This window comes from Larus michahellis, chromosome 29 (genome assembly GCF_964199755.1).
Source record: "Larus michahellis chromosome 29, bLarMic1.1, whole genome shotgun sequence".
NCBI classification, from domain to species: Eukaryota; Metazoa; Chordata; class Aves; order Charadriiformes; family Laridae; genus Larus; species Larus michahellis.
The window spans coordinates 196,607-223,109 of record NC_133924.1 but is presented as its reverse complement, the minus strand read 5'-3'; the positions used below and the strand labels follow the sequence as shown (position 1 = coordinate 223,109).

The 26,503-nt window shown below is 57.6% G+C and overlaps 3 protein-coding genes across 14 annotated transcripts; all 3 read right to left on the bottom strand.

Moving 5' to 3' along the window:
• Positions 1–607: 607 nt before the first annotated feature.
• LOC141735182 (killer cell lectin-like receptor subfamily B member 1B allele B) lies at positions 608–10,983 on the bottom strand. Of its 5 annotated transcripts, XR_012584663.1 has the most exons (8): positions 10,847–10,983; positions 7,500–7,743; positions 5,879–5,974; positions 4,656–4,784; positions 3,957–4,437; positions 3,643–3,859; positions 1,622–1,708; positions 645–669 (listed from the first exon to the last, which is right to left on the bottom strand). XR_012584663.1 is itself a non-coding variant. In XM_074567775.1 (7 exons), exons 2-7 carry the CDS (start codon positions 7,582–7,584, stop codon positions 3,736–3,738), a joined length of 696 nt encoding a protein of 231 aa, XP_074423876.1. In that variant the 5' UTR covers positions 7,585–7,743; positions 10,847–10,983; the 3' UTR covers positions 3,040–3,735. The 5 variants fall into 5 exon arrangements, 3 of the variants coding, with proteins under 3 accessions (XP_074423876.1, XP_074423874.1, XP_074423875.1); XR_012584664.1 differs by lacking the exon at positions 3,643–3,859 and having other exon boundaries at positions 608–669; positions 1,622–1,852; XM_074567775.1 differs by lacking the exons at positions 645–669; positions 1,622–1,708 and having other exon boundaries at positions 3,040–3,859; positions 3,957–4,063; positions 4,283–4,437.
• On the bottom strand, positions 10,551–14,189 carry LOC141735202 (early activation antigen CD69-like). Of its 2 annotated transcripts, none has more exons than XM_074567817.1 (6): positions 14,130–14,189; positions 12,621–12,825; positions 12,092–12,187; positions 11,816–12,000; positions 11,414–11,514; positions 10,551–11,268 (listed from the first exon to the last, which is right to left on the bottom strand). In XM_074567817.1, the coding sequence occupies exons 2-6, from the start codon at positions 12,817–12,819 to the stop codon at positions 11,160–11,162; spliced, it is 690 nt and encodes a 229-aa protein (XP_074423918.1). In that variant the 5' UTR covers positions 12,820–12,825; positions 14,130–14,189; the 3' UTR covers positions 10,551–11,159. The 2 variants fall into 2 exon arrangements, with proteins under 2 accessions (XP_074423918.1, XP_074423919.1); XM_074567818.1 differs by lacking the exon at positions 14,130–14,189 and adding an exon at positions 13,470–14,101.
• A 1,432-nt stretch (positions 14,190–15,621) lies between these two features.
• Positions 15,622–21,932, bottom strand: LOC141735195 (C-type lectin domain family 2 member B-like). Of its 7 annotated transcripts, none has more exons than XR_012584667.1 (8): positions 21,848–21,932; positions 20,608–20,878; positions 20,081–20,176; positions 19,805–19,989; positions 19,577–19,677; positions 19,313–19,431; positions 18,995–19,190; positions 15,622–16,656 (listed from the first exon to the last, which is right to left on the bottom strand). XR_012584667.1 is itself a non-coding variant. In XM_074567802.1 (7 exons), exons 2-6 carry the CDS (start codon positions 20,870–20,872, stop codon positions 19,323–19,325), a joined length of 756 nt encoding a protein of 251 aa, XP_074423903.1. In that variant the 5' UTR covers positions 20,873–20,878; positions 21,848–21,932; the 3' UTR covers positions 18,835–19,190; positions 19,313–19,322. The 7 variants fall into 7 exon arrangements, 4 of the variants coding, with proteins under 4 accessions (XP_074423903.1, XP_074423902.1, XP_074423905.1 ...); XR_012584666.1 differs by lacking the exon at positions 21,848–21,932 and adding an exon at positions 21,349–21,602; XR_012584668.1 differs by lacking the exon at positions 20,081–20,176.
• Between the last annotated feature and the right edge of the window lie 4,571 nt (positions 21,933–26,503).

The following is a 26,503-nucleotide window of genomic DNA, read 5'->3' as shown; positions in this document are numbered from 1 at the left end:
GTGCCTCCAAGATACCCACTCAGTTTGGAATTTTTTGGGGGTACAGCAGGAGCAAGTCGCCGTGGCTTCGATAAAATCGGCGCCGATAGCGGTTTCTCCGCTCTGCCGTCACAGCTCAGCTTTTCCATGATGTCAGGCACCACCCCAACAGTAACAGGCACCAGTTTGAGCAGCGTTTCTTCCAGCTGGGAGCTTTCACAAGCCTCCTGTACCTCCGACATCCACCCACCATCACCCACCACCCCGCAACCGCGTTCTCTGCGAGCAGCAAGAGGGTTTGCACGACTCGCTTTCCTCCCTTCACAGTCACTTGTCCCTGTGCTAGCAATTGCTACCTTAAAACGATCCCAGCCAAGCCATCGCACGATTTCCCCCCATCGCAAATTCCCCTCTCCCTCAGAATTAAGCTCAAGTTCAAACTGGTTCGACCCAGGTCCAGCCCAAGCCTCCCACTCCCTTTCCTTGAGGTTTTTGCCCCCCGGCTCGTGCCCCGTAACTCACCACTCGGACACGGGGAAAGGCGGTGGGTGCAAACAGCTGGAAAACCACCAATTCCCGTTCTCCCGGCTCCCGTCCCCCGTCCCCACCAGCTCAAGGCTTTTCGGCCCACGCTGAGATGTGCCGTCGCCCTTGCGGTGGCTGAGAATCTCTCGTCCCGTCCCTTGCCTCCTAGAGAGAAACACAGAGAGGATACAAAGCTTTCTAGATGTTTTCCAGCCGAAAAATAAATAAATATTCAGCCAGTGCAGATCGACAGGCGAGACGTCAGAGCCCTCACGCATGACCAAAACAGAGGAAACGCTCCCAGCCCCAGCACCATCAACACAAACCAGCTCAAAGCAGATTTAATTATCGTAGTTATTTACCACCGATGACCTTCCTCCTCTCCCTCCGGCACCAATAAGGCCAGTGGGGAGCTGGGAGCTGCTCCAGCCTTTGTACCCCCCCTGCCACGTCCCCCAAACGAGGTGGCAAAAGGGGGGATGGAGGCAGAGACACATCCCCATCCTCGGGGCTTTTTCTCCTCCTTTCCTCCCTCGCAGCCTTTTTTACACAGTCATTAAACGACTCCCATGCGCTCGGGCTCCTTTTTGAGTTAAACCAGCTGCTTCGGAAATTCCGCCAAGGAAAAATAATCCAAGGGAGGGTGAGCAGCAGGGGTAGCATCACCACAAGATGACACGGCTGGTTTTTAGGTGATAAATCCCACCACCCTTCCCCAGGAAGGAATATTTTCCAGCTTCCCAGCCAGGGAACCTTCCCCATGTGAAAGGTTCACTTCCCAGGTCCAAAACAAGAGTTAAAAAAAAAAAAAAAAAAAAAATCAAACAGACACACACACAAGGCCAAAGCTGCTGCTGGTGCCAGGTGCGGCAGATAAGACTATTTCTGGGCTCAACAACCAGAGGGTGAGGACAGATTCTTCCTCCCCCCACGCTGCGGTTTTGGCCAAACGGGCCAGTGGATGGCAACAGATGCTCTCCCTGCACCCCCCCCCCGCCACCTCCCGTACACAGAAAAGAGGAGAGATAAAGAGATTTGTGAGTTTAGAAGGAACTGAACCACTTTAGTGAAATATTAATAATAAAATATAACGGGAATAATGAAATAGAGTACATACAAAGCCAGCTCCCAGGATGACGTCACCGGCAGGCACTGAGAAAGTCTCAGACTGGACTCGGCGACGGATGGGAACTGGATTCCAGAGCTGGAGCCGGGAAACACACAGATCTGGATCAAAGGCAGATGAACAGACAGGGTCCTCCTCGGACGTCAGCCTTGCAGAGAGACAGACTGGCCCTTTGATCCCTCAGCGTTTACACCAAGCATGGGGCGGACGGGACGGAACACCCTGTCGGTGAGTTTGGGGTCACCCGTCCTGTCCGCTCCTCCCCGCGGCTGGGACCCCCCTGCGCTTTCCCGCTTCCAACCCTCCATCGGGGCAACTGATGAAATTAGCTGACCTCGGCTGTTACAGCAATAAGGGTAAGCAACAGCCGCTCTGTTTACCCTTCCTCGGCACAAATGTAAACGTTGCTCTTATCACGCTGAGAACAAACCCTTTTCGGCCCAACACGCTGTTAATTTCAGAGAGTTAAAGAGGCCTCACTAAGAAGTCAAATTACTGACCAGAAAGTTGGTTCTGTTTTACCTCAAACCAGGACACCCCACCATAGTTGCAGGGAAAGGGGCAGGAAGGAGCAAGCGGAGCCAGGGAGGGAGAGGGGGGACGTTCTGGACCTGGTGGAAGATGGTGGTTTCTCCCCTCTACGGCAGCTCCGGGCAGCAGCCTCGCGTTTGCCGCAGGGTGAGCTGGCGAGAGGAGCTGCTCCAGGCAGGAGCTGGGGGACACGGACGTGTCCGCACAGGGGTGTGTTGGCTCACACAAAGCTGCCCATGGGGGGGCTTTCAGGGCCCCGCTAACCCTCATCCCCCCCCCACCAGAAGGTGCTGCTGCAGGAGCCCCAGAAGCAGCTGGTGGGTGGCAGGGACACACTCAACCCGGATGGTGGGTGAGGAAACCTCAGCGGATCCCCTGCCACCTACGCAGAAGCTGGGGGGGACATGAGGGCTGCTGCAAATGGCCCCTTCCCAGTGCTCCCAGTCCATCCAGCCACCAGCACCCCAGTTCAGGCGGCTGTTTTCGTGCAGAGGGGACGGAGGCGGTCCAATACCACCGGGAAGCCCCACCGAGCTTTGCAGCACACTCAGGGCTGAGGAAACCCTATTTTGGGGGGTTTATGCTATAGGGAGAGGCTCTTCGTCACCCGTGATGTGGCAGCTGTCCCGTGTCCCCACGTCCCCCGTGCCCCTCCTCTGCTCAGCAAAGCAGGGTTTGGGTGTTCGCCCTCCTTGGGCTCTGCCGTGGGGTGAGCTCACCCACCAGGGGTGGAGGTGTTGAGGGAGAGTAGTTCTTTAGCACAAATCAATACATTTTAATTAGTAACTTAGTATTATAATAGGGTGCGATTCGTGCTGTTTGCCGAGCTTTACTGAGTGTGAGCAGCTGGATTTCCTGAAGCCTTTAGGCCGCGATAGAGTTATTTTTCTTAGTAATTTTTCTTAATTAATTCCTCAATTTACTTTCTTAGTAACTTTCCTAGAACATGGAGAACTGAAGAGTCCCAGACTCAGGAAAAACACCACTAAAACGTCAGCGTGACATCAACATCTTTCCCACACCAACAGGGTACACACAGTCCCAGCTGCGAGGAAAATTTGCGCTACTGGCGTCGCTTTTTAATCCCCCCCAAACCTCTTTTTCTCTCCTTTTTAACCCGCTGCGCTTCCTCCCTGCCTTTGCAACCCCGCTGCCGGCACCGTGCCACCGGCACCCGTCTCCTCCGCTGCCCCTCGGTCCCTTCCCGGGTGAGTTGTGCTGGGCCTGGGGCGAGAGCACGACCTGAGGATGAGGAGGGCACAGGAGGAAGGTTGAGGGGGCCGCTGGCAGGGGCAGGAACCCCAAAGGGGGTGGGATGGGGGGCCCTCAGCCCCCCGGAGCCGTGGAAGGGGGAGGCAGGCAGGGACAGGGACAGCGTGCGCACACAGGCGGGACAGAAGGACGCTCCTTCCAGCCCGCCCTGTTCGCAAACTGGCTTGAAAACACCACACGGAGCCCAGATAACGTCGTTATTCCTTTACAGATGGTCGTTGCTCGACCTCAGCTCCCGCATCCCCCCGCAAAGGGCCTGATCCCGCCCCGTCCCCGAGCGTCTCTCCCGGCCGCAGCCCGGCTCAGAGCTGGGTGGCTGCTTTCTGGCAGATCCACTGCAACGCCGAGGCGCAGCCCTCGGGGCTGATCCTGCCCTCCTTGATCACCCCGCAGGATCTGCCTTCAGCCGGGGGGCGCAGCTGGAACCTGCGGGTGCGGGAGGGAGCCCACGTCACACACGAAGGTCCCTCGGGTAATGGTGGCGGTGCCCACCCCGACACCCGTCCCTCCCCAAGGCGCTCACCGGCTCGGGACCAGGCGGGAGCCGTTCAGCCAGGTCCAGCCGTCCCCGGCGTAGAGCCCGATCCAGAAGTAGCCGGCAGGTTTACGGAGGATTTTATTTAGGAAATCCTGTATTGCAGAGCGGGCAGGCGGTGACGCCCATGTGCCACAGGACACCATCCCAAAACAGGCTCCAGCCCCCGTGTCCCAGGACAGAGCCCCACCGGCGTCCCCCACGCGAAGGCACCCAGGGCTGGGTGCTGACCCCAGGTTTCTGGGCAAACCCTCAGCCCTTCCCCAGGTGCCACCGGCCCCGTCCCACATCCCCGATGCCACCGGTCCCTTTACCAGCTCATTCTGGTCCCCCAGCATCAGCAGCTCGGCACCTCGCTTCACACAGTCCTCCCGGCTGACGTTCCAAGGCCTGGTCGTAGTGGACACCCAATAGCACTTGGTCCCACGCAGCGTCCAGTTCATGGGGCAGAGCATGCACCCCTCGCCCTCTGAAAGACAGGGCCACGTTCAGCCACCAAGAAGCCACCTTGTCCCCTGCATGTCCCAAGGAGGACAAGTGGTTTAGCCTGGTTTGCTCCCCAGGAGGATGGCAATGCCCCGAGCTTTGCTTGGTTCTCTATTGGGGAACAGAAGATTAGGGAATTTGGGCTATAAGGTTTTTGGGAAACCTGATGGTGCAGAGATACATCATGACCGGGGCAGTCACCTTGTAGATTCGACAAGCAGAGAGCTTCCCTCAGCTCCGAGCAGACGTTCCCCAGGCTGGTGTTGCCATCTCCTACGTTCCCACTCACGTTCTTGTGGCTTCCTGGGTTCTCCAACTGCTGGTGGAGAACTGCAAGGGCAGAGCAGGGGAGAAGGATGGGCTCCCCCAAGATCTACCCTCATGTGGCACCAGGGGGCTGCGGGGAAGCGTCTGGGATGGATCCTGACACCGAGTAGGTGCTCAGACCCCTCCAGCCCTCCCCTCATCCTTCCTGGTATCTCAGCCCACCCCAAGCCTTGATCCGAGCATCTCATGGGGGGCGAGAATTGGCCTTGCGGTCCCGACCTCAGACAAGCTCCATTTGGGGTACAGGGTCAACATCTCTGAGCTTACGTCCTCCCCCGGCATTTGCAACCGCCTCCACTGTCTGCCGCTTTCCACTGCCAGCAGGATGTGTTACCTCCACCCTCTGCATGAGATCGCACACGAGATACGGAGGCATCAAGCTGGACGGCGGCAGAAAGCCCCGTAAGCCTCTGACCACCGCGGAAGTGGTCTCTGCTGCAAAACAAGCTGTACCAGCCTTATCTGCGCAGCCCAGAGGGGCCTGATGCAAGGGTGAAGGCCTCCTCACCACCTTCTGACTACCCCTTGCAGCCTGGTGTGCCCCCAGCAGATTGATTTTGGGGTCTCTCCGGCACCGAGCCCACACGAAGTTCAAATCGTCATCCCCAGATCACTGCTGGTCGTGGATCTCCTCCCCCTTTGGAGGATCTCACCAAGATCTATCAGACATTTGAGTCTCCCTTCCACCTGCTCAGTGTGGTCTGGGGGTGCTGGGGCCCAGAACAGATGCCACCAGCAACGTCACACCCAGCACAAAACTAATTTTGGCAGGGCTCTGTGCAACCCTGAGCTTGGACACGGGGTGACAAATCCTGACCCTGACACCGCTGATAAGTTTCCAGTGGTTTCTCCTTGCTGGCCAACTAACAGTCAACTCTCGTCCACCCATCAGATCTAAGAAAAGCTGATAAAAACCCACTTCCCATACCTTGCACTGATGTGCATCAGCCAGTGCTCATCATAAAAAGCAGATCTGCCTCCTATGCAAGCCCCCGGGCCGGCACCCCAGGAGCAGGGACCCTCTCCTTGCTCCTTGCATGGTCCCCTCTTTGGGTTGTCCTTTGGTTGTCCCCGTGCCGCCAAGCGGAGCTACTCACGCAAGCATCCCATCGCCACCACGGCCACTCCGAGGAGGAGGTTCCCAGTCCAGCCGGTCCAGAGCGCAGTTCGGTGCCACTGGGGACAGCCTGATGCTGCAAGGGAGATATGTTAGGATAAAAAAAAAAAAAAAACAAAAAAACCCCACCAAACAACACTGCCCCAATTCCGCATCCAACGAGCCAGATCTGCAGAGCAGATTTGGGCTATTTTCTCCCCAAAAGCCCTCCGTGGTGGTGCTGCTCATTGTTCAAAAGCTGTGGTCAATCGTCGGCATTTCACCACTACCACTCTCCTCCATTTCACACTGATCCTGCTGGCAGCAAGGCAGAGTGGCTCGTGATGAGGTTGGGTTGGTTTTACCCAGATATCCAAAACTTTGAAAATCAGGAATTTCCTAGATGTTATACATAAGCCGTTAGAAAGGGTGAAGTCAAGGTTAGAGGTGGGCCAAGATAGGAGTTGCGCCCCATCACGGCATCCCTCCCCTGCGCTAGGGTGAAACTGCTAAACCTGGACGGACCAAGCTCTCCAAGGAGACTTCATCTGACCAGCCCCATCCTCCCCCAGCTCCACTCTGCCCAAGGAAGCGCCGAGACAGAATCAAAAGGGATATGTTTGGTGGAAGTCAGGAATTCTTGCAAAAAAGAGTGCAGCATGTTGACTGAAGAGGTCCTCACCAGGCAGAGGTCCCTTCCAGAGGAGGAAAAAGCAAAAATTTAACCTTTTGCTGTTTTTTTTATCCCCCATAAGCCAGAAACCAAAACTAGAGTCAGCAGGAAAAGAGCATGAAGCTGCACAGCAAGGCAGAGGAGAAAGGAAACAAGGCGTGAAACACCCCTGCAAGGGCAGGAAAGATGGACCAGGAGTATCGAGACATGGATCAGGGCATCTGCGGACAGCAGCTGTCCTGAGAGCGCGTGAATTCGGGCAGGTTCGGAGCCTTTGCTGGCTGGCTGGGTGGGGGGGATTTCTTCTTCCATCACACCAGGACCAGAACTGTCCCTCGGGATGGGTTTTAAGAACCAGCCCCTGAAAACATGCGTGGTGCACTGGCTGAGTCCTGCCCCACAAGCTTCAGGGGTTTAGTTTGCGGAGTTCAGCCTGTCTGCACGAGGATGATGTTCCAACGGCCGAGCTGGGGGCGTGGAAGGCTTAAAAAGGTAATCGCGCAGAACTGGGGCTGGCTCCTGGTGGGGCTGCAGGCAAAGCAGCTGCACCAGGAAGGTGTAAGAGGGGCAACGCCATCCCCAAGGGCAGCTGCAGGCAGAAGAGACGCCATGGGATTTAACCCCACGGCGGCGACATTAATGCAAGCCCACTTGGTTTCCACAGTGGAGGAATCTCATTTCATCAGGCCACAGAAGAACTCCAAGCATGGAGTGAAACTGGGACCTCATTTCAAAAAAAAAAAAAAAAAAAAAAAAAAAACACACACACCACAAAACAAAACCCTGCAGCCATTTCAAGACAAAACTCCTGACGGAATCCCTTATCTCACCCCGCCACAGCCGTGGACACCTTCCCCTCCTGCACCACCCAGGGGGTGGGAGTCTCCCAACACAACCACAGCCCAAAAACCACCAAAAGTCTCCCCAAAAAAACCCATGCTGCACTTACTGCCAGGCTGAGGAAGTGAATGCAGGTTCCTGTGGCGTTTCCCAGGACCAATAGCCAGGTCAGCGTAAGTGACTTCTTCAGCCATCGTAGGAGAGGCGAGAGGAGCACCCAGACGTGCCTCGGGCTCCAAGGGTGGCAATCTAGCAGTCAGCAAATACGGTTTTTCGGAGGTTTGTCACTCCTCCCAGATCCGCTTTGAGAGCTCCTCTCCAAGCTAGAGGTCTGCGAGGGGAAGCGCGAGCCTCTGAATGCGCATCAAGCAAAAAAAAAAATAAAAAAAAAAGCGCATTCGATGCACTGGCCAGCCTGAAAATGAAACTTTATGCAGCTTCTGCTGAATTAAGCCAGGGAAAACAAGTTCACATCAAGGGAAGTAACATCTGATGGCATCAAGAAGCCTTTTCTATTCATATTCTAAACCAAATGTCCCCTTTAGTAATAAAAAAGCCCAAAGAAACCCAAAACATGCGGTTCTGCAAAAAGGCAAATCCAGACTTCGCTCCACTCTGTCCAAATTTGTCATTTTGCGTGAAAAACAAGGTGTCATTGCCAGAATGATGCAGAGACTCCACGATCTCCCAGAACATTCCCAGCAGGATAGTAAAAACTGTGATTTTTACGAAAGAAAATAAAGCCAGATCCCTTCTACCCTCATGTCCTCCCTTTAGCTACACAAAAGGTGTTTTCCAGCCTTAGCTACTGCTTCTTCTCTCCACCCAAACCCATTCCAGTATCGCCACCTTCTCCCCGCTACCGATTTCTCTGTAGTCCCACTGATTTTCCAGCCTGGGTTTTGAACACAACGTAATTTCACCGCTCTGCGGAGTGAGCAGGGGACAACAACCCTGGGAGACTCTTTGGAAATAAGGGGGAGGGACAGAAAATAGTCCAAACAGCTCAAAAAAAAAAAAATCAATTTGTATCTCCTTCATGCCTTGTTTTCAAGTCACTTCCAAGAGACAGTCAGCATCTACCTTTGGAAACTGGGATGGGACCATAGAATCATTTAGGTTGGAAAAGACCCTTGGGATCATCGAGTCCAACCATCAACCCCACTCGACAAAGTTCTCCCCTACACCACATCCCCCAACACCACATCTAAAGGACTCTTAAACGCATCCAGGGATGGTGACCCCATCACCCCCCCGGGCAGCCTATTCCAGGGTCTGACCACTCTTTCTGGGAAGAATTTTTTCCTAATGTCCAGTCTAAACCTACCCTGCTGCAGCTTGAAGCCATCCCCTCTTGTTCTATCGCTAATTACCTGTGAGAAGAGACCAGCACCAACCTCTCTACAATGGCCTTTCAAATAGTTGTAGAGAGTGATGAGGTCTCCCCTCAGCCTCCTCTTCCTCTAAACAGTCCCAGCTCCTTCAATTGCTCCTCATAAGATGGATTCTGCAGCCCCTTCACCAGCTTCGTTGCCCTCCTCTGCGCTCGCTCCAGCACCTCAACTCACTAGAGGCCAGGAAAGACAGAAAAGCAAATAAACCCCCAAAATGATAGGAAATCTAGCTATAAAGGTGGGAGGTGACATCCTTCCCAGCTTGTTTGGAAGACTTGCTCATCTTTTTCCACACTCAGACTGAGGAACCCCACACAAGGATCTTCCAACCCCAGGGAGGCAGAAACCACACTGTCGGAAGAGAAGCCAGATGCTTCTGGCCCTACTGAAGCCTCCAAAAATGAGGGATTTGACCCCATTTAGGAGAAAGCGGTTTCTCTGGGCAGCAAACTCACTCCAGAGTTGCACAGAGGCAAAGCAACCAAAAAAGAGCTCTAAAGAGAGCAGCCAACACTGCAAACTTGACACCTGCAGCCTCATTAAGCTTTTTTTTTTTTTAAATTTTCACAGCTAGCAACAGCAAACCCAGCAGGGTGCTGAGCAGGATTCCTCCTCTTTGCACCAAGAGCAGCAGGAAGGAATCCAGCAGGGCAGGAAGGTGGGTGCTCAGCCACGCTGGTTGCTCCAGAGGGACCAGTTGACCCACGGTGCCCAGTCCGGGCTGAACGGGGGTGGAGGCAGACAGAGCAAAGTGGGGGAAACATGAGCTGAACCACGGCGCCTGAGCCGCCCACGCCAGCCATCACCCTGTTCCGAGCAGCTCAGTGCGGACACTATTTCCACAACAGTCCCCATCTCCCCCCTGAGCAGAACGGCTGCCAGAAGGGCAGCCGGTGCAGGTGGCCCCCCGACCCAGGGACGGGCAGAGCCGGGGCCGCCACCGGCCCGGGTGCCCTCGGCCCCGGGGAAAAGGCCCCTCGCCACGGGGGGCTCCTGCATCACCCCCCCTGCACTCACCACAGCCTGCCCTCACACCGGGGCTCTGCACACTCCCAGCCGGGCCGGCATCCTCAGCGGGGGCGAAGGTGGAGAGGAAGCAGCACTGCGAGCGCTAAGGTAAGCACAGGGAGGGAAAAAAGGAATTAGGAAGAAAATAGGAAAAAATCTGGCAGGAAGGAGAGAAAAGAGCCTGCCCATGGCAGAAGCCTCCAGGAGAGAGTTTGCCAGCTCAGGAAGAACAAGCCAAAGCAAAGCAAGGCAGGACTGCCCCAAGAGGACTCCTCTCCCATCCCCACTGCCCTCCCAAGCTCTAACTGGGATGATGGGGATGGACGGACTGGGAGCACTGGGAAGGGGCCCTCCCGCACAGCCACCACACCAGCACCATGCTGGAAGGGGACACGGCCAGGTTTGGTCACCCACCACCCTGGCTGGGTCAGCCACCAACACCCACGGCTGCTTTCGGCTGCTGCTGGGGCTCCTGCAGCTGCACCTTCCCAAGTGGCCAGGATTTGGGGAGCCCCCTGAGAGCCCCCATGGGCAGGAAAACACAGGGGAACGGGGAGGGGCTCCAGCCACCCCCTCCCACCACCAGCACCCCACACTGCCAGGGCTGGAGGGAGAAGACCCTGGGGGGCAGCTGCCCCCTCACAGCCGTGTCCTCCAATGCTCCCAAAGGCAGGATGGAAAGTGTCCCCGGGGGCGAGGAGGGGAGGGGACAGGGCTGCCTCCAGCAGACCTCTGCCCCAGCAGGAGAGAAACACTCGTAGAAATAAATCATATTTTAATAAATAATACAGTGGAAATAACAGCGGAAAAAAAAAGCTTCAGCGTGATTCAGACTGACACTCATGGGTGCAGCGCAAGGGCCACTTCACCCCCGGTGCTATGTCCCCTCTGCGCTGCACAGGAATTCACCGTGTTTTCATAAAACCATTCAGTATAGAAAAAAATATATCACTCTGACTCAGACTCTAGCTCTCATAGGAGCCCCATAAGGGCCACTTCACCCCCTGTCTCTGTGTCCCCTCTGCCCTGCACAGGGACAGGGACCTGCACCGACCTTTCTGCACCCAGCTCATCTGGTAGTAAGTGCTCCAGCTCCATTACCAGAGTTCAAAAGCAGGTCTGTGCAATTTGTGAGAGAAGCAAGATGAGTTCTGCGGTGGTCCCAGGACGAAAAAGAAATCAGTTCCATGCTTGAGGCGCCAGTGGAGGCAGTACATGGCAGCTCCCACCACATCTCAAAACCTGCAGGGCCAACCTGGATGAGCAGTTGAGGGAAGGACCTCTCTACACCTCTCTGCACCGGTGGAAGAGGTGAAGCTGTGAGGCCCCACCGTGGAGAACGGCCTTTATCCATCACCTCTCTCACATCAGCGCTTGGGCTTGCTGCAGATGTACGGCCGTGACTGGGAGCAGCCTGCACTCGCGACAGCCCCGTCGTACAAATACGCACACTCTCCTTGGCCGTGGACCTCAAACCTGCAACAAGCAGCACAGGCACCGCTGGCACCGTGGGGGTCACGGTTGTCCCCTCAAGCACCAGGAGGAGACAAGGGCTGCCTGTGAGGGCACCGTCCCACCGCAGGACGGTCTCCCCACAACCCCAGCTCCCAACAGGACTCACGTCTGGTTGAAGCTGCTGCCATCCACCCACTGCAGGCGCTCGCCCTGTCTCCGCAGCCCAAGCCAGTAATCAACGTTGTCCTTGAGGCGCCAGAGGAACTCCTAGGCAGAAAAGAGAGAAGCCAACAGTCAGGAGCTGCTGCCAGTCCCACACCAGTCCCTCTCCCAGCCCCATGCTGGTCCCTACCCCTTGCAGGCAGCCCCAGCCCCACATAGCTACCACCAGCCCTGCGATGGTAGCAGCTCCCACCCCACGCCAGCTCCAACAAGCTCCAGAGCTGCTGCAGGAGCTCACCAGCCCGACCAGCGCTCTCGCTCCTTCTCTCACACAGCTCGGCTCCAACCCCGGGCTTTGCACCCAGCCCAGGAACCCCACAAACCCCCGCAACAGCCCCTCACTCACCATCTCCCCCTCCCTCCTGGGCATGGCCAGCAAAGCCCCATGCGAGGAGCACTGCTCCTGGCTCCACTCCCAGCTCCCCTCAGCCCTCGACAGGTAGTAGCAGACATTGCGGTACCCGACCCAGTCATCAGGACAGGCCAGCACCAGAGCTGCAGCCGCAGCTGGATCCCCTCCACATCTTCCTGCTGGAGAGGGAAGGGCAGAGGATTGGGCTCCGCAGGGACCAGGGGACACAGCCCTGCGGGGCAGGGAAGAAGGCAGCCGCTCCTCCCTTACCTGTGAGTACAGCAACAGCCACGGCCAGAGCCACGACCAGAGCCACCAGCACAGCCAGCACCGTGACCCACACTGGACGGAGCGTGGGCTGCTTGCCTGGAGGGGGAAAGAGCCACTCGGGGTGACGACAGTGCTGTCCCCCTCCCAGCCCTGCCACCCCCAGCACCAGCTGCCCAGGGAACTCAGGATGGACACCCCCACACACACTCAGCTGCAGCTTCTCAATCCCCTCCCCAGGCACAGCAACTGCCATCGGGCCATTCCCAGCGGGCAGCAAGGGACAGTCACACAGAGCGGGGACAAGGCTGTCACCCCACACACACTGGGGGACAGCCCGCAGCAGGAGAGCTGCCAGGCGGAGAGAGATGGGGGGCTGCTACAGCCCCCCACTGAAGACAGACTACAATATGACACCTTTCCCAGACAGCTGGAAGAAGCCTCCCACTTGCAGCCACAGTCTTCCTGGACTGGCACTGCCACAGGAACACGGTCCCCTCCCAACAGGTCACAGGGGTTGTCCTTCACTCACCCAGAACTCTTCTGCACGTCCTTTCATCTGTAGTCGCAAGCGCCTCTGGGTGGTGGGATTTGCCTCCGTCCTTGGCACGCAGGGGCTCTTCCACGTTCCCATCATTGAAGCAGAACCCGTTCTTCTCCCCTCCGTCCTTGGGATGCAGGGGCTCTTCCACGTTCCCATCATTGAAGCAGAACCCGTTCTTCTCCCCCATGGCACCCTGAAAAGTTAAATCAATTTGCTCACAACAAGCAGGATCTTGGCTGTTTCAAGCCAGGCTTAGATCCAGTTTCACCACTACTGCTCTTATTATTGTGCTGGGAGATTGCAGAGAACATGACACAGTAGATGGGGATGATTAATTCTGAGAGCTGACTGGTACGACACCTGGCTATCAAACGTCAGCCATAAACTCACAGTAACACCATACCTCGGTCCCAGCTGTCCCAGCACCCTCCCCACCACCCTGCACGCACCCTTCCCAGACAGGCCACAGAGCACTCGCAGCTGGCAGCATTGCCTTTCCCAGCACTCAGCTCCCCTGCTCCACCATCAGAGGGATCCTGGCCTGGGAATGGGGGGGTCCAGGGTCCCCTGAACACCTCTGCTGAGCTGTTCTCTGCTCACCACAGCAACTAGACACTACCACCAGCAGCCCCAGCACCCCAGGCTGGGGCAGGGGCGAGATGTGGAGCCTTTGGGGATGGAAACTCCATGATCCTGGGAGTGGTGGGATGAAGGGAGCCTCAGCAAAACCTCTTGTGGGGGCTTCAGAGAAAGACTCAAGTCAGGGTGAGGGAGGGAGCAACGCAGATCCAAGAGGAAAACACACAGCCCTACAGTTTCTGTTTCCCCACGACTTACCTGACCAAGCCCTAAACATCTGATGAAGGCGGGGTCAAGACAGAAAACAAAACTCACTACAGGTCCTGCAGCAGAAACTCCCTGACCCACATGCAAACACCACCAGCAGGAACAGAGAGTTACAAAACAGCCTCAACTGGTCCAACGACACAGGACTATAAACCCCAGAGCTGTTTCTCTGGGCTTGGGCAAAGTAGCTCCTGCCCTGCCAGGTGCAGCCCAGCACCTTTAAGAGATTGTGTAACTGAATATTTTCGTTGGATTTCAACAAGCCAGCTTCCTGACAGAAAAAAACAGAAGTGGCTCCTCCCTGCAACGGCCCCAAGAGAAGGAAGCTTCAAACAAAACAGAGAAATAAGGGGACCGTGGAGGGGGATCCTGGAACTAGACCGTCCCTGCCTGGGAAAGCCCTCGCGGGACCAAGCCCTCCCAGGAACCCAGCGCAGCCCGAGGGAGCCCCGGGGCCGGAGACAGCAGGGGAGCCCGAGCTCAGGCGACGGAGCTCCGGCCAGCAGCGGGGCCCTGCGAGGGGAGCGGCTCCCCGGCCCCGCAGGGAGGCAGGCAGTGAAGAGTGGGGGCGCACGGGAAGCGCCAGCCCAGCGGTCTCCCTTCCCCACAGCGGGTGACCGGGACCCAGCAGCGCCCACAGACGAGCCCTACCTGCAACACAGACAGCAACGAGACTCCACGCTCCGCCTCCTCCTTGCTCAGCTCCGCTCCCGCCGCGCAATGACTGACAGACTCGGTATTTATACCTCCGGAACAGCCCGCCCACCGCTCCGGCCAATCAGCGCGCAAGGACTCGGAGTGGCGGCAGAGACAGCCAATCGGAGCGCTGCATTCAACTTCCCTCAGCAGCGGCCCCTCGCCCCGCTTTCAGCCCGCCGTTTCGGGTGGAAATTGCACCGTTTCAGTGAGGCCGCGCAGCGGCGCGAAGGGTTTTCCCAAGGTCTGTTACGCCCGGGCCATTTTAGGTAGAAAGTTGGTTATTTTTAGCCCCCACAGCCACGATGGAAACCCCCTTTCCTCTCCAGTGCAGCCGTCAGTCCCCAGCATGCTGGGGCCTGTGCATGCTGTCAGCGAGCTTTGGTGAGGCACATTAATTGTTTAGCGCAAATAAGTAAGTTTTAATAAGGACAAAGTTGTGCGCTGCAGTGCCATGAGGCAGGAGAACTTTTCTGCGAGCCTTTAACTCCTCGGGCCAAAAGTTCCTTCCCAGCCGGCAACTCCAGGGAACCGACGGGTGCGCCTTTGACTCCTTCACGGTACAAAAACAGCCAGGCGGTGTGGGGATTCCAGTAAATTATAAGAACAGCCACACTCCTAAGAGCTGATGTGTACATTAGGGACACGTGGACGGAGGGGTGGAGGAGAAAGCCCAGCCTAGAGTTCAACTTCCCTCTTTTCGGGTTTGCAGTAAATACTCACACTGCCTCCGCGTTCCTCTGGGGTGATAACTGGGACTCGAGGGGGCTCGACTCTCCCCGGCCTTCCAGTCCTCAAGGTGTCTGCCCAAGCGGCACGAGTTCCTTGACAAATATCTTCTCCACCAATGGAGGAGCTCCTCCCAAACCTCGCCTAAGCTCAGGGGAGTCTCCTCCGCTCCTTTGGCTGGCCTCCAGCAGGTTCCCCTCCTCTCCCCTCGTCCTGGCAGGACCGAAGCTCGGCTTTGCCAGGCTCTCCCCAGGGGGAACGGGCACCCAGGCGAACAGCGATGGGCGTCTGTCGCGGCGCTGGCTGGGATGGGGTTGACTTTCTTGCTGGCAGCTGGTGTAGGGTGGGATGGTTTGGGTGGGGGATGAGAAACAGCGAGGAGAGCGCACGGATGGATCTGGCTGTGGCTGGGCAGCCAAGGCCTGGTCTGCTCCTCACACCACCCTGCCAGCGAGTGGGCTGGGGGGGCCACCGAAAGTTGGGCCAAAACCTGTTACTCTTCCCATTCTCTCCCCCATCCCAGCCGGGGGAAGCAAGTGAGGGGCTGCGTGGTCCTGGACAGGGTTAAACCACCACAGTGTCCCACGGGCAGGGCGGCGTGCCACCCCTCTGCCCGTCCTGTTGTCCCCCCAAAAAGGGGCTGCGGCCCCTCTGCCTGGGCACTGCCATCCATCCCGGGGGGTGCGACGAGCGAGGAAAACAAGCAGTCGACTCAATATGAGTGATAAAGCAAGCTTCAGCTTTATTGCAGCATCATCAGACTTTTATACTCTTATACTTAGATATGCCTACTTGTCTTACAGCTATTGGCTGTGCACTAAAGATTACATTATTCATACTCCTCCTACATGCGGTTTCTTGGGTCCGGGTTTGTTCCTGTTCTCTCACAGTCTACTTTCTCAAAGTTGTTTATCTGACTTAAGCAAGGTCAGCACGGCCTTCAGCATCTTCCTTATCAGCGTAACTCGGAATTTTCAATGCAGGCAGGCATAGCTTACTTCTGACAATCCTGCATGGCGCCGTGCCCGTTCTCATATAGCCATTCCTCAACAGGGGGGTTTGGGGGTGCCAGCGTGGGGCAGGCACCGAGCTTCTGCCCTGAGCACCAAACTGGGAGGAGACTGCGGGGGTGACAAAGTCCTTTGGTCACAGTGTTTGCCTGGGCAATATACCAAGAACTGGCCACCAGTTAATGAGGGACTGGAACCCGAATCCAGGCGACAAACCCTTCATAGCACCAGAAATGGCTCGGGTAAAGAAGATTAAGTACTAAGAACAAGTTTTCCCTATTTTGGTCTTGCAGAGGCAGCACAGGAGCGTGAGTAACCTTTCCAACCCTTTGAAAATTAAAAACCACCTCTCACCCGTCTCAATCTCTCCCTGGAAAACCCAAGACCGATGCTTCTGCTTTTTCCGCTGCAGCGGGGAATTAAAAATAAAGAGGGTGAGATCATCCACGAGCATATGAGCAGTGACAATGAAGCGGGGTGTCATCTGCCACCAGGGATGACATGGGGCTGATGCAGAGGCAGGGCCCATCCTGCCCTCAAAACCACTCGTGAGAGCATGAGTAACCCCGTCAGTAATTGCCTGGAGGCAGAAATTGGGCAGAAACATGACAGAACGGAAAGGCGAGACCCCAACTGGAAGGGGAAAAGCCCCCCGGCATCACGGCACGAGGAGAAGGGTCCAGTGCTGAGCGGCCTCGGGAGGGCTGGGGAGAAGTTAAGATGGTTTCTGCAGGCGCAGCAGACTGAAAGCAGAAGTGAGAAGTTAATTAAAGCCTGTGCAATTCATCAGAAATGAAACTGTAGCCTCTTATTATTTCCTCTGTGATTCTCTGCAGCATCGACAGGAAACTCCCAAACAGGAGGAACCGAAGCTTTTAGAGAAAAAGCCCTAGAGTGGGGCTCTCACGCTATTTTCCAGGATGCGGCCGCATAAACACCTTATATTTTATTTCTATTTGATTTATTTTTCCCTCTCCAGAGTTGTCTCTTATGTTGATGCCAAACCCCCTCTGTGCACCCAGTGCTGGGTATGGAAACAGCCAGGGCAGAGCCCTCGGCAGCCGCCTCCTGGCTTTGCTGAAGGCAGTTTCAAACCACATTTTGTCAGCAGTAAAACTAGAAATAAGGATTTTTTTCTGCGCTATATCATAGCTGCACCTGCTGCACCGCTGACGTGGCAAAGAAATACGTTTACGAGGGCTGTAGCCAACAGGAAGCTTTAAACCCCTGCGGTAAAGTCGCCTCTGGGGAAGAAAAAAGGAGAAAAAGAGGTAATGAAAACCAAGACGGAGGAAACCCCTCACTGGTGAGTGGTGGAGAAGAGAAACGATGCAGCTCTCGGTGACAAGCAGCCTCTCCCGGGCTCCTTTGTGGGATTTAACCCTCATCCTCATTAAGACACATGACTCATTAGGCTACTGGTGCTGATTAAAGGCTGTTTTTCCGCTGCGGTGTACTAAGATGGCCCTTGGTCTGTTCAGCTGCACATTCTTACAGGGGACGTTTCCCTGTTCACTCCTGTTTCTTGTAGAGCTTGTTCAGTTTGGTGAATACACCGTCAACTTTATGCCCGCCAACACATACTCATGTTGTCTGTAGATGAATGAGTTATTAACCGCGATCGCTATTAATAACTGAGGTCCTCATTTCCCCTCAACTGGAGACAGATAAAGTATTTAAACAGAGGGCAGAAGGGTCCTTAAGGACAAGGACAGGTGACATTTCAGCAATGGCTGCCGGAGGCCACCCGACCAGGAAGAGCGAGCGGATGAGGCCCTCGATAGAGAGACAGGAGCCACCTCACGTTCACAGGCCCTGGTCCTCATGGGGGACTTCAATCACGCCGGTATCTGCTGGAAGGACAACGCAGCAGGGCACAAGCCATCCAGGAGGTTCCTGGAACCTTCTTCTCACCAAGGAGGGGCTGGTGGGGAATGTGAAGCTCAAGGGCAACCTTGGCTACAGGGACCAGGAGACGGTGGCATTCCAGGTCCGCAGGGCAGCGAGGAGGGCGCACAGTAAGCTCAATACCCAGGACTTCGGAGCCGACTTTGGCCTCTTGAGGAACCTGCTTAGAAGGGTTCCATGGGATAAAGCCCTGGAGGGAAGAGGGGCCCCAGGAAGCTGGTCGGTATTCAAGGATCACCTCCTCCAAGCTCAGGAGCAAAGCATCCTAACGAAGAGGAGGTCGGGCAAAGTCCATCCGCATGGATGAACAAAGAGCTCCCGGACAAGCTCAAACAGTAACAGGAGGTCTACAGAGGGTGGAAGCAAGGAGAGGTAGCCTGGGAGGAATGCAGAGAAACTGTCCCAGCAGCGTGGGACCAGGTAAGGAACGCTAAAGCCCAGAGAGAGTCAAATCTGGCCAGGGACATCAAGGGCCACAAGAAAAAGCTCCTGTAGGTCCATCAATGACAAGAGGAAGACTAGGGAAGATGTGAGCCCACTTTGGAAGGAAAGGGGAGACCTGGTCAGCAGGAACACGGACAAGGCGGAGATGCTCAATGACTTTTTTTTGCCTCGGGCTTCACCAGCCTCGGGCTTCACCAGCCACAACACCCACGTGGCAGACGGCAAAGGCAGGGACTAGGAGAATGAGGGAGCCCCCACTGGAGGAGAAGAACATGTTCAAGTCCAGCTGAGGAACCTGAAACTGCACAAGGTTGTTCAGCCTGGAGAAGAGAAGGTTCCAGGGAGACCTTGGAGCCACTTCCAGTACCTAAAGGGAGGGAGGGGGGCTCCAGCCACCCTCCTCCCATCGCCGGCGCCCCACACTGCCAGGGCTGGAGGGAGAAGACCCTGGGGGGCAGCCACCCCCTCACAGCTGTGTCCTCCAATGCTCCCAAAGACAGGATGGAAAGTGCCCCCAGGGGTGAGGAGGGGAGGGGACAGGGCTGCCTCCAGCAGGAGAGAAACACCCGTAGAAAAACATCATATTTTAATAAGCAATAAAAAACAGAAAAAAAAAAAAACCTTCAGCATGACTCAGACTCTAACTCTCATGGGAGCCCCACATGGGCCACTTCACCCCCTGGCTCTGTGTCCCCTCTGCCCTGCACAGGGACAGGGACCTGCACCGACCTTTCTGCGCCCAGCTCATCTGGCAGTAAGTGCATCAGGTGTGATGTGAGAGAGGAGCAAGATGAGTTCTGGTGTGGTCCCAGGAGGGGAAAGAAACCAGCTCCGTCCTTGAGGTCCCAGCACAGGCAGGCACTCCGCAGCTCCCACCACCTCTCAAAACCTGCAGGATCATCTCATGAGAGCTGGCAGCGAGTTTCTGTTGAGACAAGGAAGAATCCGGATCAGCAGCTGAAAAAAGAACATCCCTACACCTCTCTGCACTGGGGGAAGAGGTGAAGCTGTGAGGCCCCACCGTGGAGAACGGCCTTTATCCATCACCTTTCTCACATCAGTGCTTGGGCTTGCTGCAGATGTACGGCCGTGACTGGGAGCAGCCTGCACTCGCGACAGCCCCGTCGTACAAATACGCACACTCTCCTTGGCCGTGGACCTCAAACCTGCAACAAGCAGCACAGGCACCGCTGGCACCGTGGGGGTCACGGTTGTCCCCTCAAGCACCAGGAGGAGACAAGGGCTGCCTGTGAGGGCACCGTCCCACCGCAGGACGGTCTCCCCACGGCCCCAGCTCCCAACAGGACTCACGTCTGGTTGAAGCTGCTGCCATTCACCCACTGCAGGCGCTCGCCCTGTCTCCGCAGCCCAAGCCAGTAATCAACGTTGTCCTTGAGGCGCCAGAGGAACTCCTAGGCAGAAGAGAGAGAAGCCAACAGTCAGGTCTCGCAGGCAGCCCTGGCCCCACATGGCTACCAACCCCGGGCTCTGCACCCAGCCCAGGAACCCCACAAACCCCCGCAACAGCCCCTCACTCACCATCTCCCCCTCCCTCCTGGGCATGGCCAGCGAGGCCCCATGCGAGGAGCACTGCTCCTGGCTCCACTCCCAGCTCCCCTCAGCCCTCGACAGGTAGTAGCAGACATTGCGGTACCCGACCCAGTCATCAGGACAGGCCAGCACCAGAGCCGCAGGCACAGCTGGATCCCCTCCACGTCTTCCTGCTGGAGAGGGAAGGGCAGAGGATTGGGCTCCGCAGGGACCAGGGGACACAGCCCTGCGGGGCAGGGAAGGAGGCAGCCGCTCCTCCCTTACCTGAGAGTACAGCAACAGCCACGGCCAGAGCCAGCACCAGAGCCACCAGCACAGCCAGCACCACGACCCACACTGGATGGAGCGTGGGCTGCTTGCCTGGAGGGGGAAAGAGCCACTCGGGGTGACGACAGTGCTGTCCCCCTCCCAGCCCTGCCACCCCCAGCACCAGCTGCCCAGGGAACTCAGGATGGACACCCCCACACACACTCAGCTGCAGCTTCTCAATCCTCCCCAGGCACAGCAACTGCCATCGGGCCATTCCCAGCGGGCAGCAAGGGACAGTCACACAGAGCGGGGACAAGGCTGTCACCCCACACACACTGGGGGACAGCCCGCAGCAGGAGAGCTGCCAGGCGGAGAGAGATGGGGGGCTGCTACAGCCCCCCACTGAAGACAGACTACAATATGACACCTTTCCCAGACAGCTGGAAGAAGCCTCCCACTTGCAGCCACAGTCTTCCTGGACTGGCACTGCCACAGGAACACTGTCCCCTCCCAACAGGTCACAGGGGTTGTCCTTCACTCACCCAGAACTCTTAAGTGCATCCTTCTGCCTGAATCTCCAGGCGCCTCTGGGTGGTGGGATTTGCCTCCGTCCTTGGCACGCAGGGGCTCTTCCACGTTCCCATCATTGAAGCAGAACCCGTTCTTCTCCCCTCCGTCCTTGGCACGCAGGGGCTCTTCCACGTTCCCATCATTGAAGCAGAACCCGTTCTTCTCCCCTCCATCCTTGGGATGCAGGGGCTCTTCCACGTTCCCATCATTGAAGCAGAACCCGTTCTTCTCCCTCATGGCACCCTGAAAAGTGAAATCACTTTGCTCACAACAAGCAGGATCTTGCATTCCAGACATCACAGCTGCTGCTGAAGCCTGTTTCAAGCCAGGCTTGGATCCAGGCCAACCACCACCGTCTTTACCATCGTGCTGTGAAATAGCAGAGAACATGACGCGGTACATTGGGATTTTTATTTTTTTAGCTGATTGGCAGTGTATCTGGCTTTCACAAAGCAGCCAGCCCTGGCCACAGGGTGACACCCAGGCTCAGGAATGCGATGCCAGCACAGCCCTGCCCTATCCCTGCTCCCCCCAGGATGCTGCAGCCTGTCCCCAACACCTGGGGACACAAACACAGCTTCAGTGAGCTCAGGGACCAGCCCTTGGACCCCAGGCAGGGCCAGCGCTCCTCCCAGTCAAGTCAGGGTAAGGAAGGAATGCAGATGAGGGAGGAATAGACCCAGGTCTGGACATTTCCCTCCAGCCCCACTCACCCAGCTGAGCCCTGCAGCCCGGCCTCCACCAGCCGACGCAGAAACCCCAACTGCCAGCAGCTGCTGGAGCACCAGCTCTCCGTCCTGGCAGGCAAATGCCAACGCCCGGCACAGGAGAGCGGCAAGAGAGGCTCCGTCTGCACCAGGGCACGGGGCTGCTCCCCCAGAGCTGCTCCTAGGAGTCTGTACAGAGCAGCTCCCGCAGCCCGCCCCTCTGGGTTTGCATAACTGATATTTTCAGTTGTTTACCGAGAACTCTAGCTCCCTTCCCGGAAAAGGCTCCTCCCCGGAAAGGGCTCCCCTCCCCAGCAACCCCCATCCGCCCCCCCGGGAACAGAAACTCCAGCGCCCGCAAACAGAAACGGAGGCTGCGGAGGGAGTTCCGGACCTAAACCCCGCCGGGCAGGCTCGGGGGGAAACGGGGGAAGCTCCATCCACCCACCCACCCACCCACCCCCCCCGCCCCCGCCGGGGATTTGGGGAACGGACCCGTCCCTACCTGCCCCGCCGAGCTCGGGCGCTGCCTCCGATAATCCCGCAGAGCTCCCGGTGCCCGACCAATCAGCGCTCAAGAGGCGGGGGAGGCAGCCAATGGGAGCGCTGCTTTAGGCCCCCTCCTTTCGCTCTGACTTTTCGCCCCGTGACGGCGATCGCCAGGAAAGCACCGACGAGACGGGAAATGAGCGATTCGTTACCGACGGTTAGCGTGGATGTTAGTCATTAGTAACGTTTTAGAGCCCCTCTGCTGTGAGGACAGGCCGAGAGACCTGGGGGGATTCAGCCTGGAGAAGAGAAGGCTCCGGGGAGACCCTAGAGCCCCTTCCAGCCCCTGAAGGGGGCCTATAAGAAAGCTGGGGAGGGGCTGTTTGCAAGGGCATGTAACCATAGGACGAGGGGCAGTGGTTTTAAACTAGAGCAGGGCAGGTTTAGATGAGACATTAGGAAGAAGTTCTTTACACTGAGGGTGGTGAGACACCGGCCCAGGTTGCCCAGAGAGGTGGTGGAGGCCCCATCCCTGGAGACATTCAAGGCCAGGCTTGATGAGGCTCTGAGCAACCTGATGTAGTTAAAGATGTCCCTGCTCACTGCAGGGGGATTGGACTAGATGACCTCTAAAGGTCCCTTCCAACCTAACAGATTCTATGATAACGTGGTCTGGCAGCTAGAAGCCATAAAGTGATAAAACGTGCCAAGATTGCCACTAGGTCTAAGGAAAAAACGTTTTACGCTGGGAATGGTGAGACCCTGGCCCAAGTTACCCAGAGAGATGAGAGATACCCCAACCCTGGAAACACTCCGGGCAGAGGCGGGCACGGTCCTGCCCTCAAAACCACTCGTGAGAGTATGAGCAAGCCCATCATTGATTGCCTGGAGGCAGAAATTGGGCAGAAACGTGACAGAATGGAAAGGTGAGACCCCAACTGGAAGGGGAAAAGCCCCCCGGCATCACGGCACGGGGAGAGGGGTCCGGTGCTGAGCAGCCTCGGGAGAAGGGAGATGGTTTCTGAGGGCGCAGCGGTCCGAAAGCAAAACTAAAAGGTTATTAGCGACCGCTAAACCGGGGGAGCTCGTTTCGCGTTTTTATCGCTGCATTTCTGGGAATCGCGGTGTCAGGCCGGGCTTAAAGGACGGGCGCTTTAAAGGCATTGGCTGCATCTGCCGCCACTCCTCGTTCTTGCGCGCTGATTGGTCGGAGTGGTGGGCGGGCCGTGCGAGAGGTATAAATAGCCGGGTCCCTCACGGGGGCCGTGGCAGGGGGGTTGTTGGGGCCCCTCTGCTCGCTGTAGGGGAGGGAGCTCGGCGGGTCGGCGCTCCCCTGCTATTGCCCACCTCCCTGCGGGGCTGGGGAGCCGTTCCCCCTGCAGGGCCCCGCTGCTGCCCGGGACCCCACCGGCTGAGCTGGGGCTCCCCCGCTGCCTCCAGCCCCGGGGCTGTGCTGGGTTCCTGGGAAGGCTTGGTCCTGCCAGAGCGTTTGTGGGACCTGCACAGTCCCTGTCTCCGTCTGTAGATGCTGGAGCTTCTGTTCTCCAGGAAGGTTGCAGGCCAGAGCCACTTCTACTTTTCCTGGTAGAGAACCAGCTTCTTCATAAATGCCCAAACCCAATGGGTTATTCTGGCCTAGAGGTGCTGGGCTGCAAGAGCTGCTCTGTACAAACCCGCAGGAGCAGCTCTGGGGAGAGCAGCCCCGTGCCCTGGTGCAGACAGAGCCTCTCTTGCTGCTCTCCTGTGCCAGGTGTTGGTATTTGCCTGCCAGGACAGACAGCTGGTGCTCCAGCAGCTGCTGGCAGTTGGGGTTTCTGCCTTGGCTGGTGGAGCCTGGGCTGCAGGGCTCAGCTGTGTGAGTTCAGCTGAAGGGAAAAATCAGAGACCTGTATAAGTTTCTGCCTTACTGTTTCCCCTACCTGACTTCAATGGGAAGAGCGCTGGCCCTGCCTGGGGTCCAAGGGCTGGTCCCTGAGCTCACTGAGGTTGCATTTGTCTCCCTGGTTGCTGAGGACAGCCTGCAGTGTCCCGGGGTGGGAGGGGCAGGGCTGCACTGGCATTGCCTTCTTGAGCCTGAGTGTCACCATGGGGTCCTAGCTGATCTGTGAAATCTGACTGGCAGCAGGCTTAACAGAATTAAACATTTGCTCTGCTGTATTACGTTCTCTGTGATCTCCAAACACCATGAAGACAGCAGCGGTGGTTGGCCTGGATCCAAGCTTGGCTTGAAACAGGCTTTGGTAACTCTGAAGTCTTGGGTGCAAGATCCTCTTTGTTGTGAGAAAAATGATTTCACTTTTCAGGGTGCTGTGGGGGAGAACAGGTTCTGCTCCAATGACGGGAATGTGAAGGAGCCCCTGTGTCCCCAGGACAGAGGCAAATCCCCCCACCCAGAAGTGCCTGGGGCTACAGGCAGGATACTCATAAGAGTTCTGAGTGAGTGCAGGGCCACCCCTGTGGCCTGTTGGGAGGGGACAGTGTCCCCATGACAGTGTCACCCAGTGAGGACTGTGGCTACAAGTGTGAGGCTTCTTCCAGCTGCCTGAGAAAGGTGCCATATTGTGCTCAGTCCTCGTTAGGGGGCTGTCTACACGGGGCCTTCTCCCTCCAGCCCTGGCAGTGTGGGGCACTGGCAGCAGGAGCAGGGTGGCTGGAGCCCCTCCCCATTGCCCCGTGTTTTTCTGCCCATGGGGGCTCTCGGGGGTCCCCCAAATCCTGTCCCCATGGGAAAGTGCAGCTGGAGCCCCAGCAGCAGCCGAAAGCAGCTGTGGGTGTTAGGGACCAACCCGACCAGGGTGGTGGGTGACCAAACCTGGCCGTCCCCTTCCAGCGCGGTGCTGGTGTGGTGGCTGTGCGGGAGGGCCCCTTCCCAGTGCCCCCAGTCTTCTCTGTTCTCCAGCAGCTCTGACCTTCCGCGGCGGGAGGGCCACCAGGACCCGCTGCCCTTCTACTCGCAGGCGTTCTGCCTCTGCGCTGCTGCCCGCATCCACCCCCTCGCTCACCTGGGACGAGGCAAAGACTAAAAAGCCCCGTTTCCTCCCAAAACGCTGGGGCGGCCCGAGCGCTCCTGGGCGGCGCAGGGAGTGGGAGCAGTGGGTTTATAAGGGGCAGATGGCGAGTTGTTAAAACCGCTGTTTTGCTGGCGTTGCAGGGACGGCAGCAGCGGGCACAGCCCCTCGCTCACGTCCCGGGCACGGGAGACCCTCCGTGGCCGTGACGGGGCGGACCTGGTTGAGAACCGCACCGCTGGCTCCACCTCCCCCCCGGCGCTCCAGCGGTGCCCGATGGAGCGGACCTGATTGAGAACCCCCGCGGTCGCCTCCGCCGCTGGAAGCGCTCTCCCGGCCCCGGCGCCCAAAGAGCCGAGAAATGGGGTTATTTCGCGCCTGCGCAGAAACGGGCGCTGCCCGGGAGCCCCGCAAAGCTGTCGCGCCCTGGCTTATACCGTGTAAGCATTTTACAAAAATCGACCAGATTAGCATACTGTACTTATCATGGGCGGCTCCTCCTAGTGGCTGCTTCTGTTCTCGCTACCATTTAAAGGTCTGCTGCCTTCGCAAATTACTGCACATGCTCAGCTGGTCGGGGTCTGAAGATTTGGACTCGCAGTTTTCACATTATAACAAGTCAAGTTGCCCTGAAGGACACGCACTTTATTTTCAACGCTTTGTAACAACCAACAACTTCACAGTTTTAGTGGAACGCCCCAGTTTTCCCCCGTTTGCTTCCTCGTGTCTTTTTGCTCTCTATGCACCGCTACAACACACCTCTTGCCTTCCCCGGGGGGGTCGAGCAGGGTCTCACCTCGCCGCTCCCTCGGTGCGGGTCCCAGTGTCCCGGAGGGCGGCAGTCCCTTGCTGCAGCTCTTTTAACGCCGCCCCACTTCGCCCCTCGCTCGGGGCAGCTCCTTCCGTGACACGGGCAGGGGCCGGCCTTCGGTGACACTTTGCCGTCCCTGCAGCTCTTGCGGCGACACGGGACAGTGAAGGCCCCCGGGGTCCCCCCTCGACGTCCCAGCACTCGGTGGCGCCTTGCCCGTCCCTCGGTGCAGCTCTTTTAGCGACACGGGGCGGCGGCCGCTCACCGGTGCGTCTTTTATTATCCCCTCCGCTCCCCCCATCCCTTCGCGTAGCTCCTTTCAGCGCTGCCTCACCACCCCTCCCCTCGGAGCGGCTCTTCTAGAGCCACGAGGCGGCCACCCCTCTATGCCACCCGTCTGTCGCCGCCCCGCCCACCCCTCGGTGCGGGTTCCAGTGTCGCGGAGGGCGGCCGTTCCTCGGTGCAGCTCTTTTAGCACCGCCCCGCTCCGCCCTTCGCTCGGGGCAGCTCTTTCGGTGACACGTGCAGGGGCCGGCCCTCGGCCCAGCTCTAATCGCCGCCTCGCACTTCCCCGGCCCTCGGCACAGCTCTTTTAGGGATGCGAGGCGCCCACCCCCCACCCTGCGGCACCTATTCACACCCCAACGCTTCCCTCGGGGCAGCTCTTCCAGTCCCTCCCAAGCAGCGCCCACCGCTCGGTTCAGCTCTCATCGCCGCCCCGCAATCCCCCTTCCCGTCGCTGCTCCCCGCCGCCTCGCCCTGCGGGTACCGGGGAGCAGCTCCCCCCGCTCCGGGCGCGGCCCCGCCCCGTGTCCAGCTCCTCTGCTGAACGCCCGGGGGCGGCTCCTGAAAG

Coding starts and splice junctions, on each gene's coding strand:
- LOC141735182 (XM_074567773.1), bottom strand. CDS start 7,584: ATGGCTGAAGAAGTCACTTACGCTGACCTGGCTATTGGTCCTGGGAAA. Junction 4,438..4,655: donor CTGCTTGTCGAATCTACAAG/GTGACTGCCCCG, acceptor CCTGTCTTTCAG/AGGGCGAGGGGTGCATGCTC. Junction 3,860..3,956: donor TCCCGCCTGGTCCCGAGCCG/GTGAGCGCCTTG, acceptor CCGCACCCGCAG/GTTCCAGCTGCGCCCCCCGG.
- LOC141735195 (XM_074567802.1), bottom strand. CDS start 20,872: ATGAGGGAGAAGAACGGGTTCTGCTTCAATGATGGGAACGTGGAAGAG. Junction 19,990..20,080: donor GGCTGTTGCTGTACTCTCAG/GTAAGGGAGGAG, acceptor TTCCCTCTCCAG/CAGGAAGACGTGGAGGGGAT. Junction 19,678..19,804: donor CCAGGAGGGAGGGGGAGATG/GTGAGTGAGGGG, acceptor TCTTCTGCCTAG/GAGTTCCTCTGGCGCCTCAA.
- LOC141735202 (XM_074567817.1), bottom strand. CDS start 12,819: ATGGGGGAGAAGAACGGGTTCTGCTTCAATGATGGGAACGTGGAAGAG. Junction 12,001..12,091: donor GGCTGTTGCTGTACTCACAG/GTAAGGGAGGAG, acceptor TTCCCTCTCCAG/CAGGAAGATGTGGAGGGGAT. Junction 11,515..11,815: donor CCAGGAGGGAGGGGGAGATG/GTGAGTGAGGGG, acceptor TTTTCTGCCTAG/GAGTTCCTCTGGCGCCTCAA.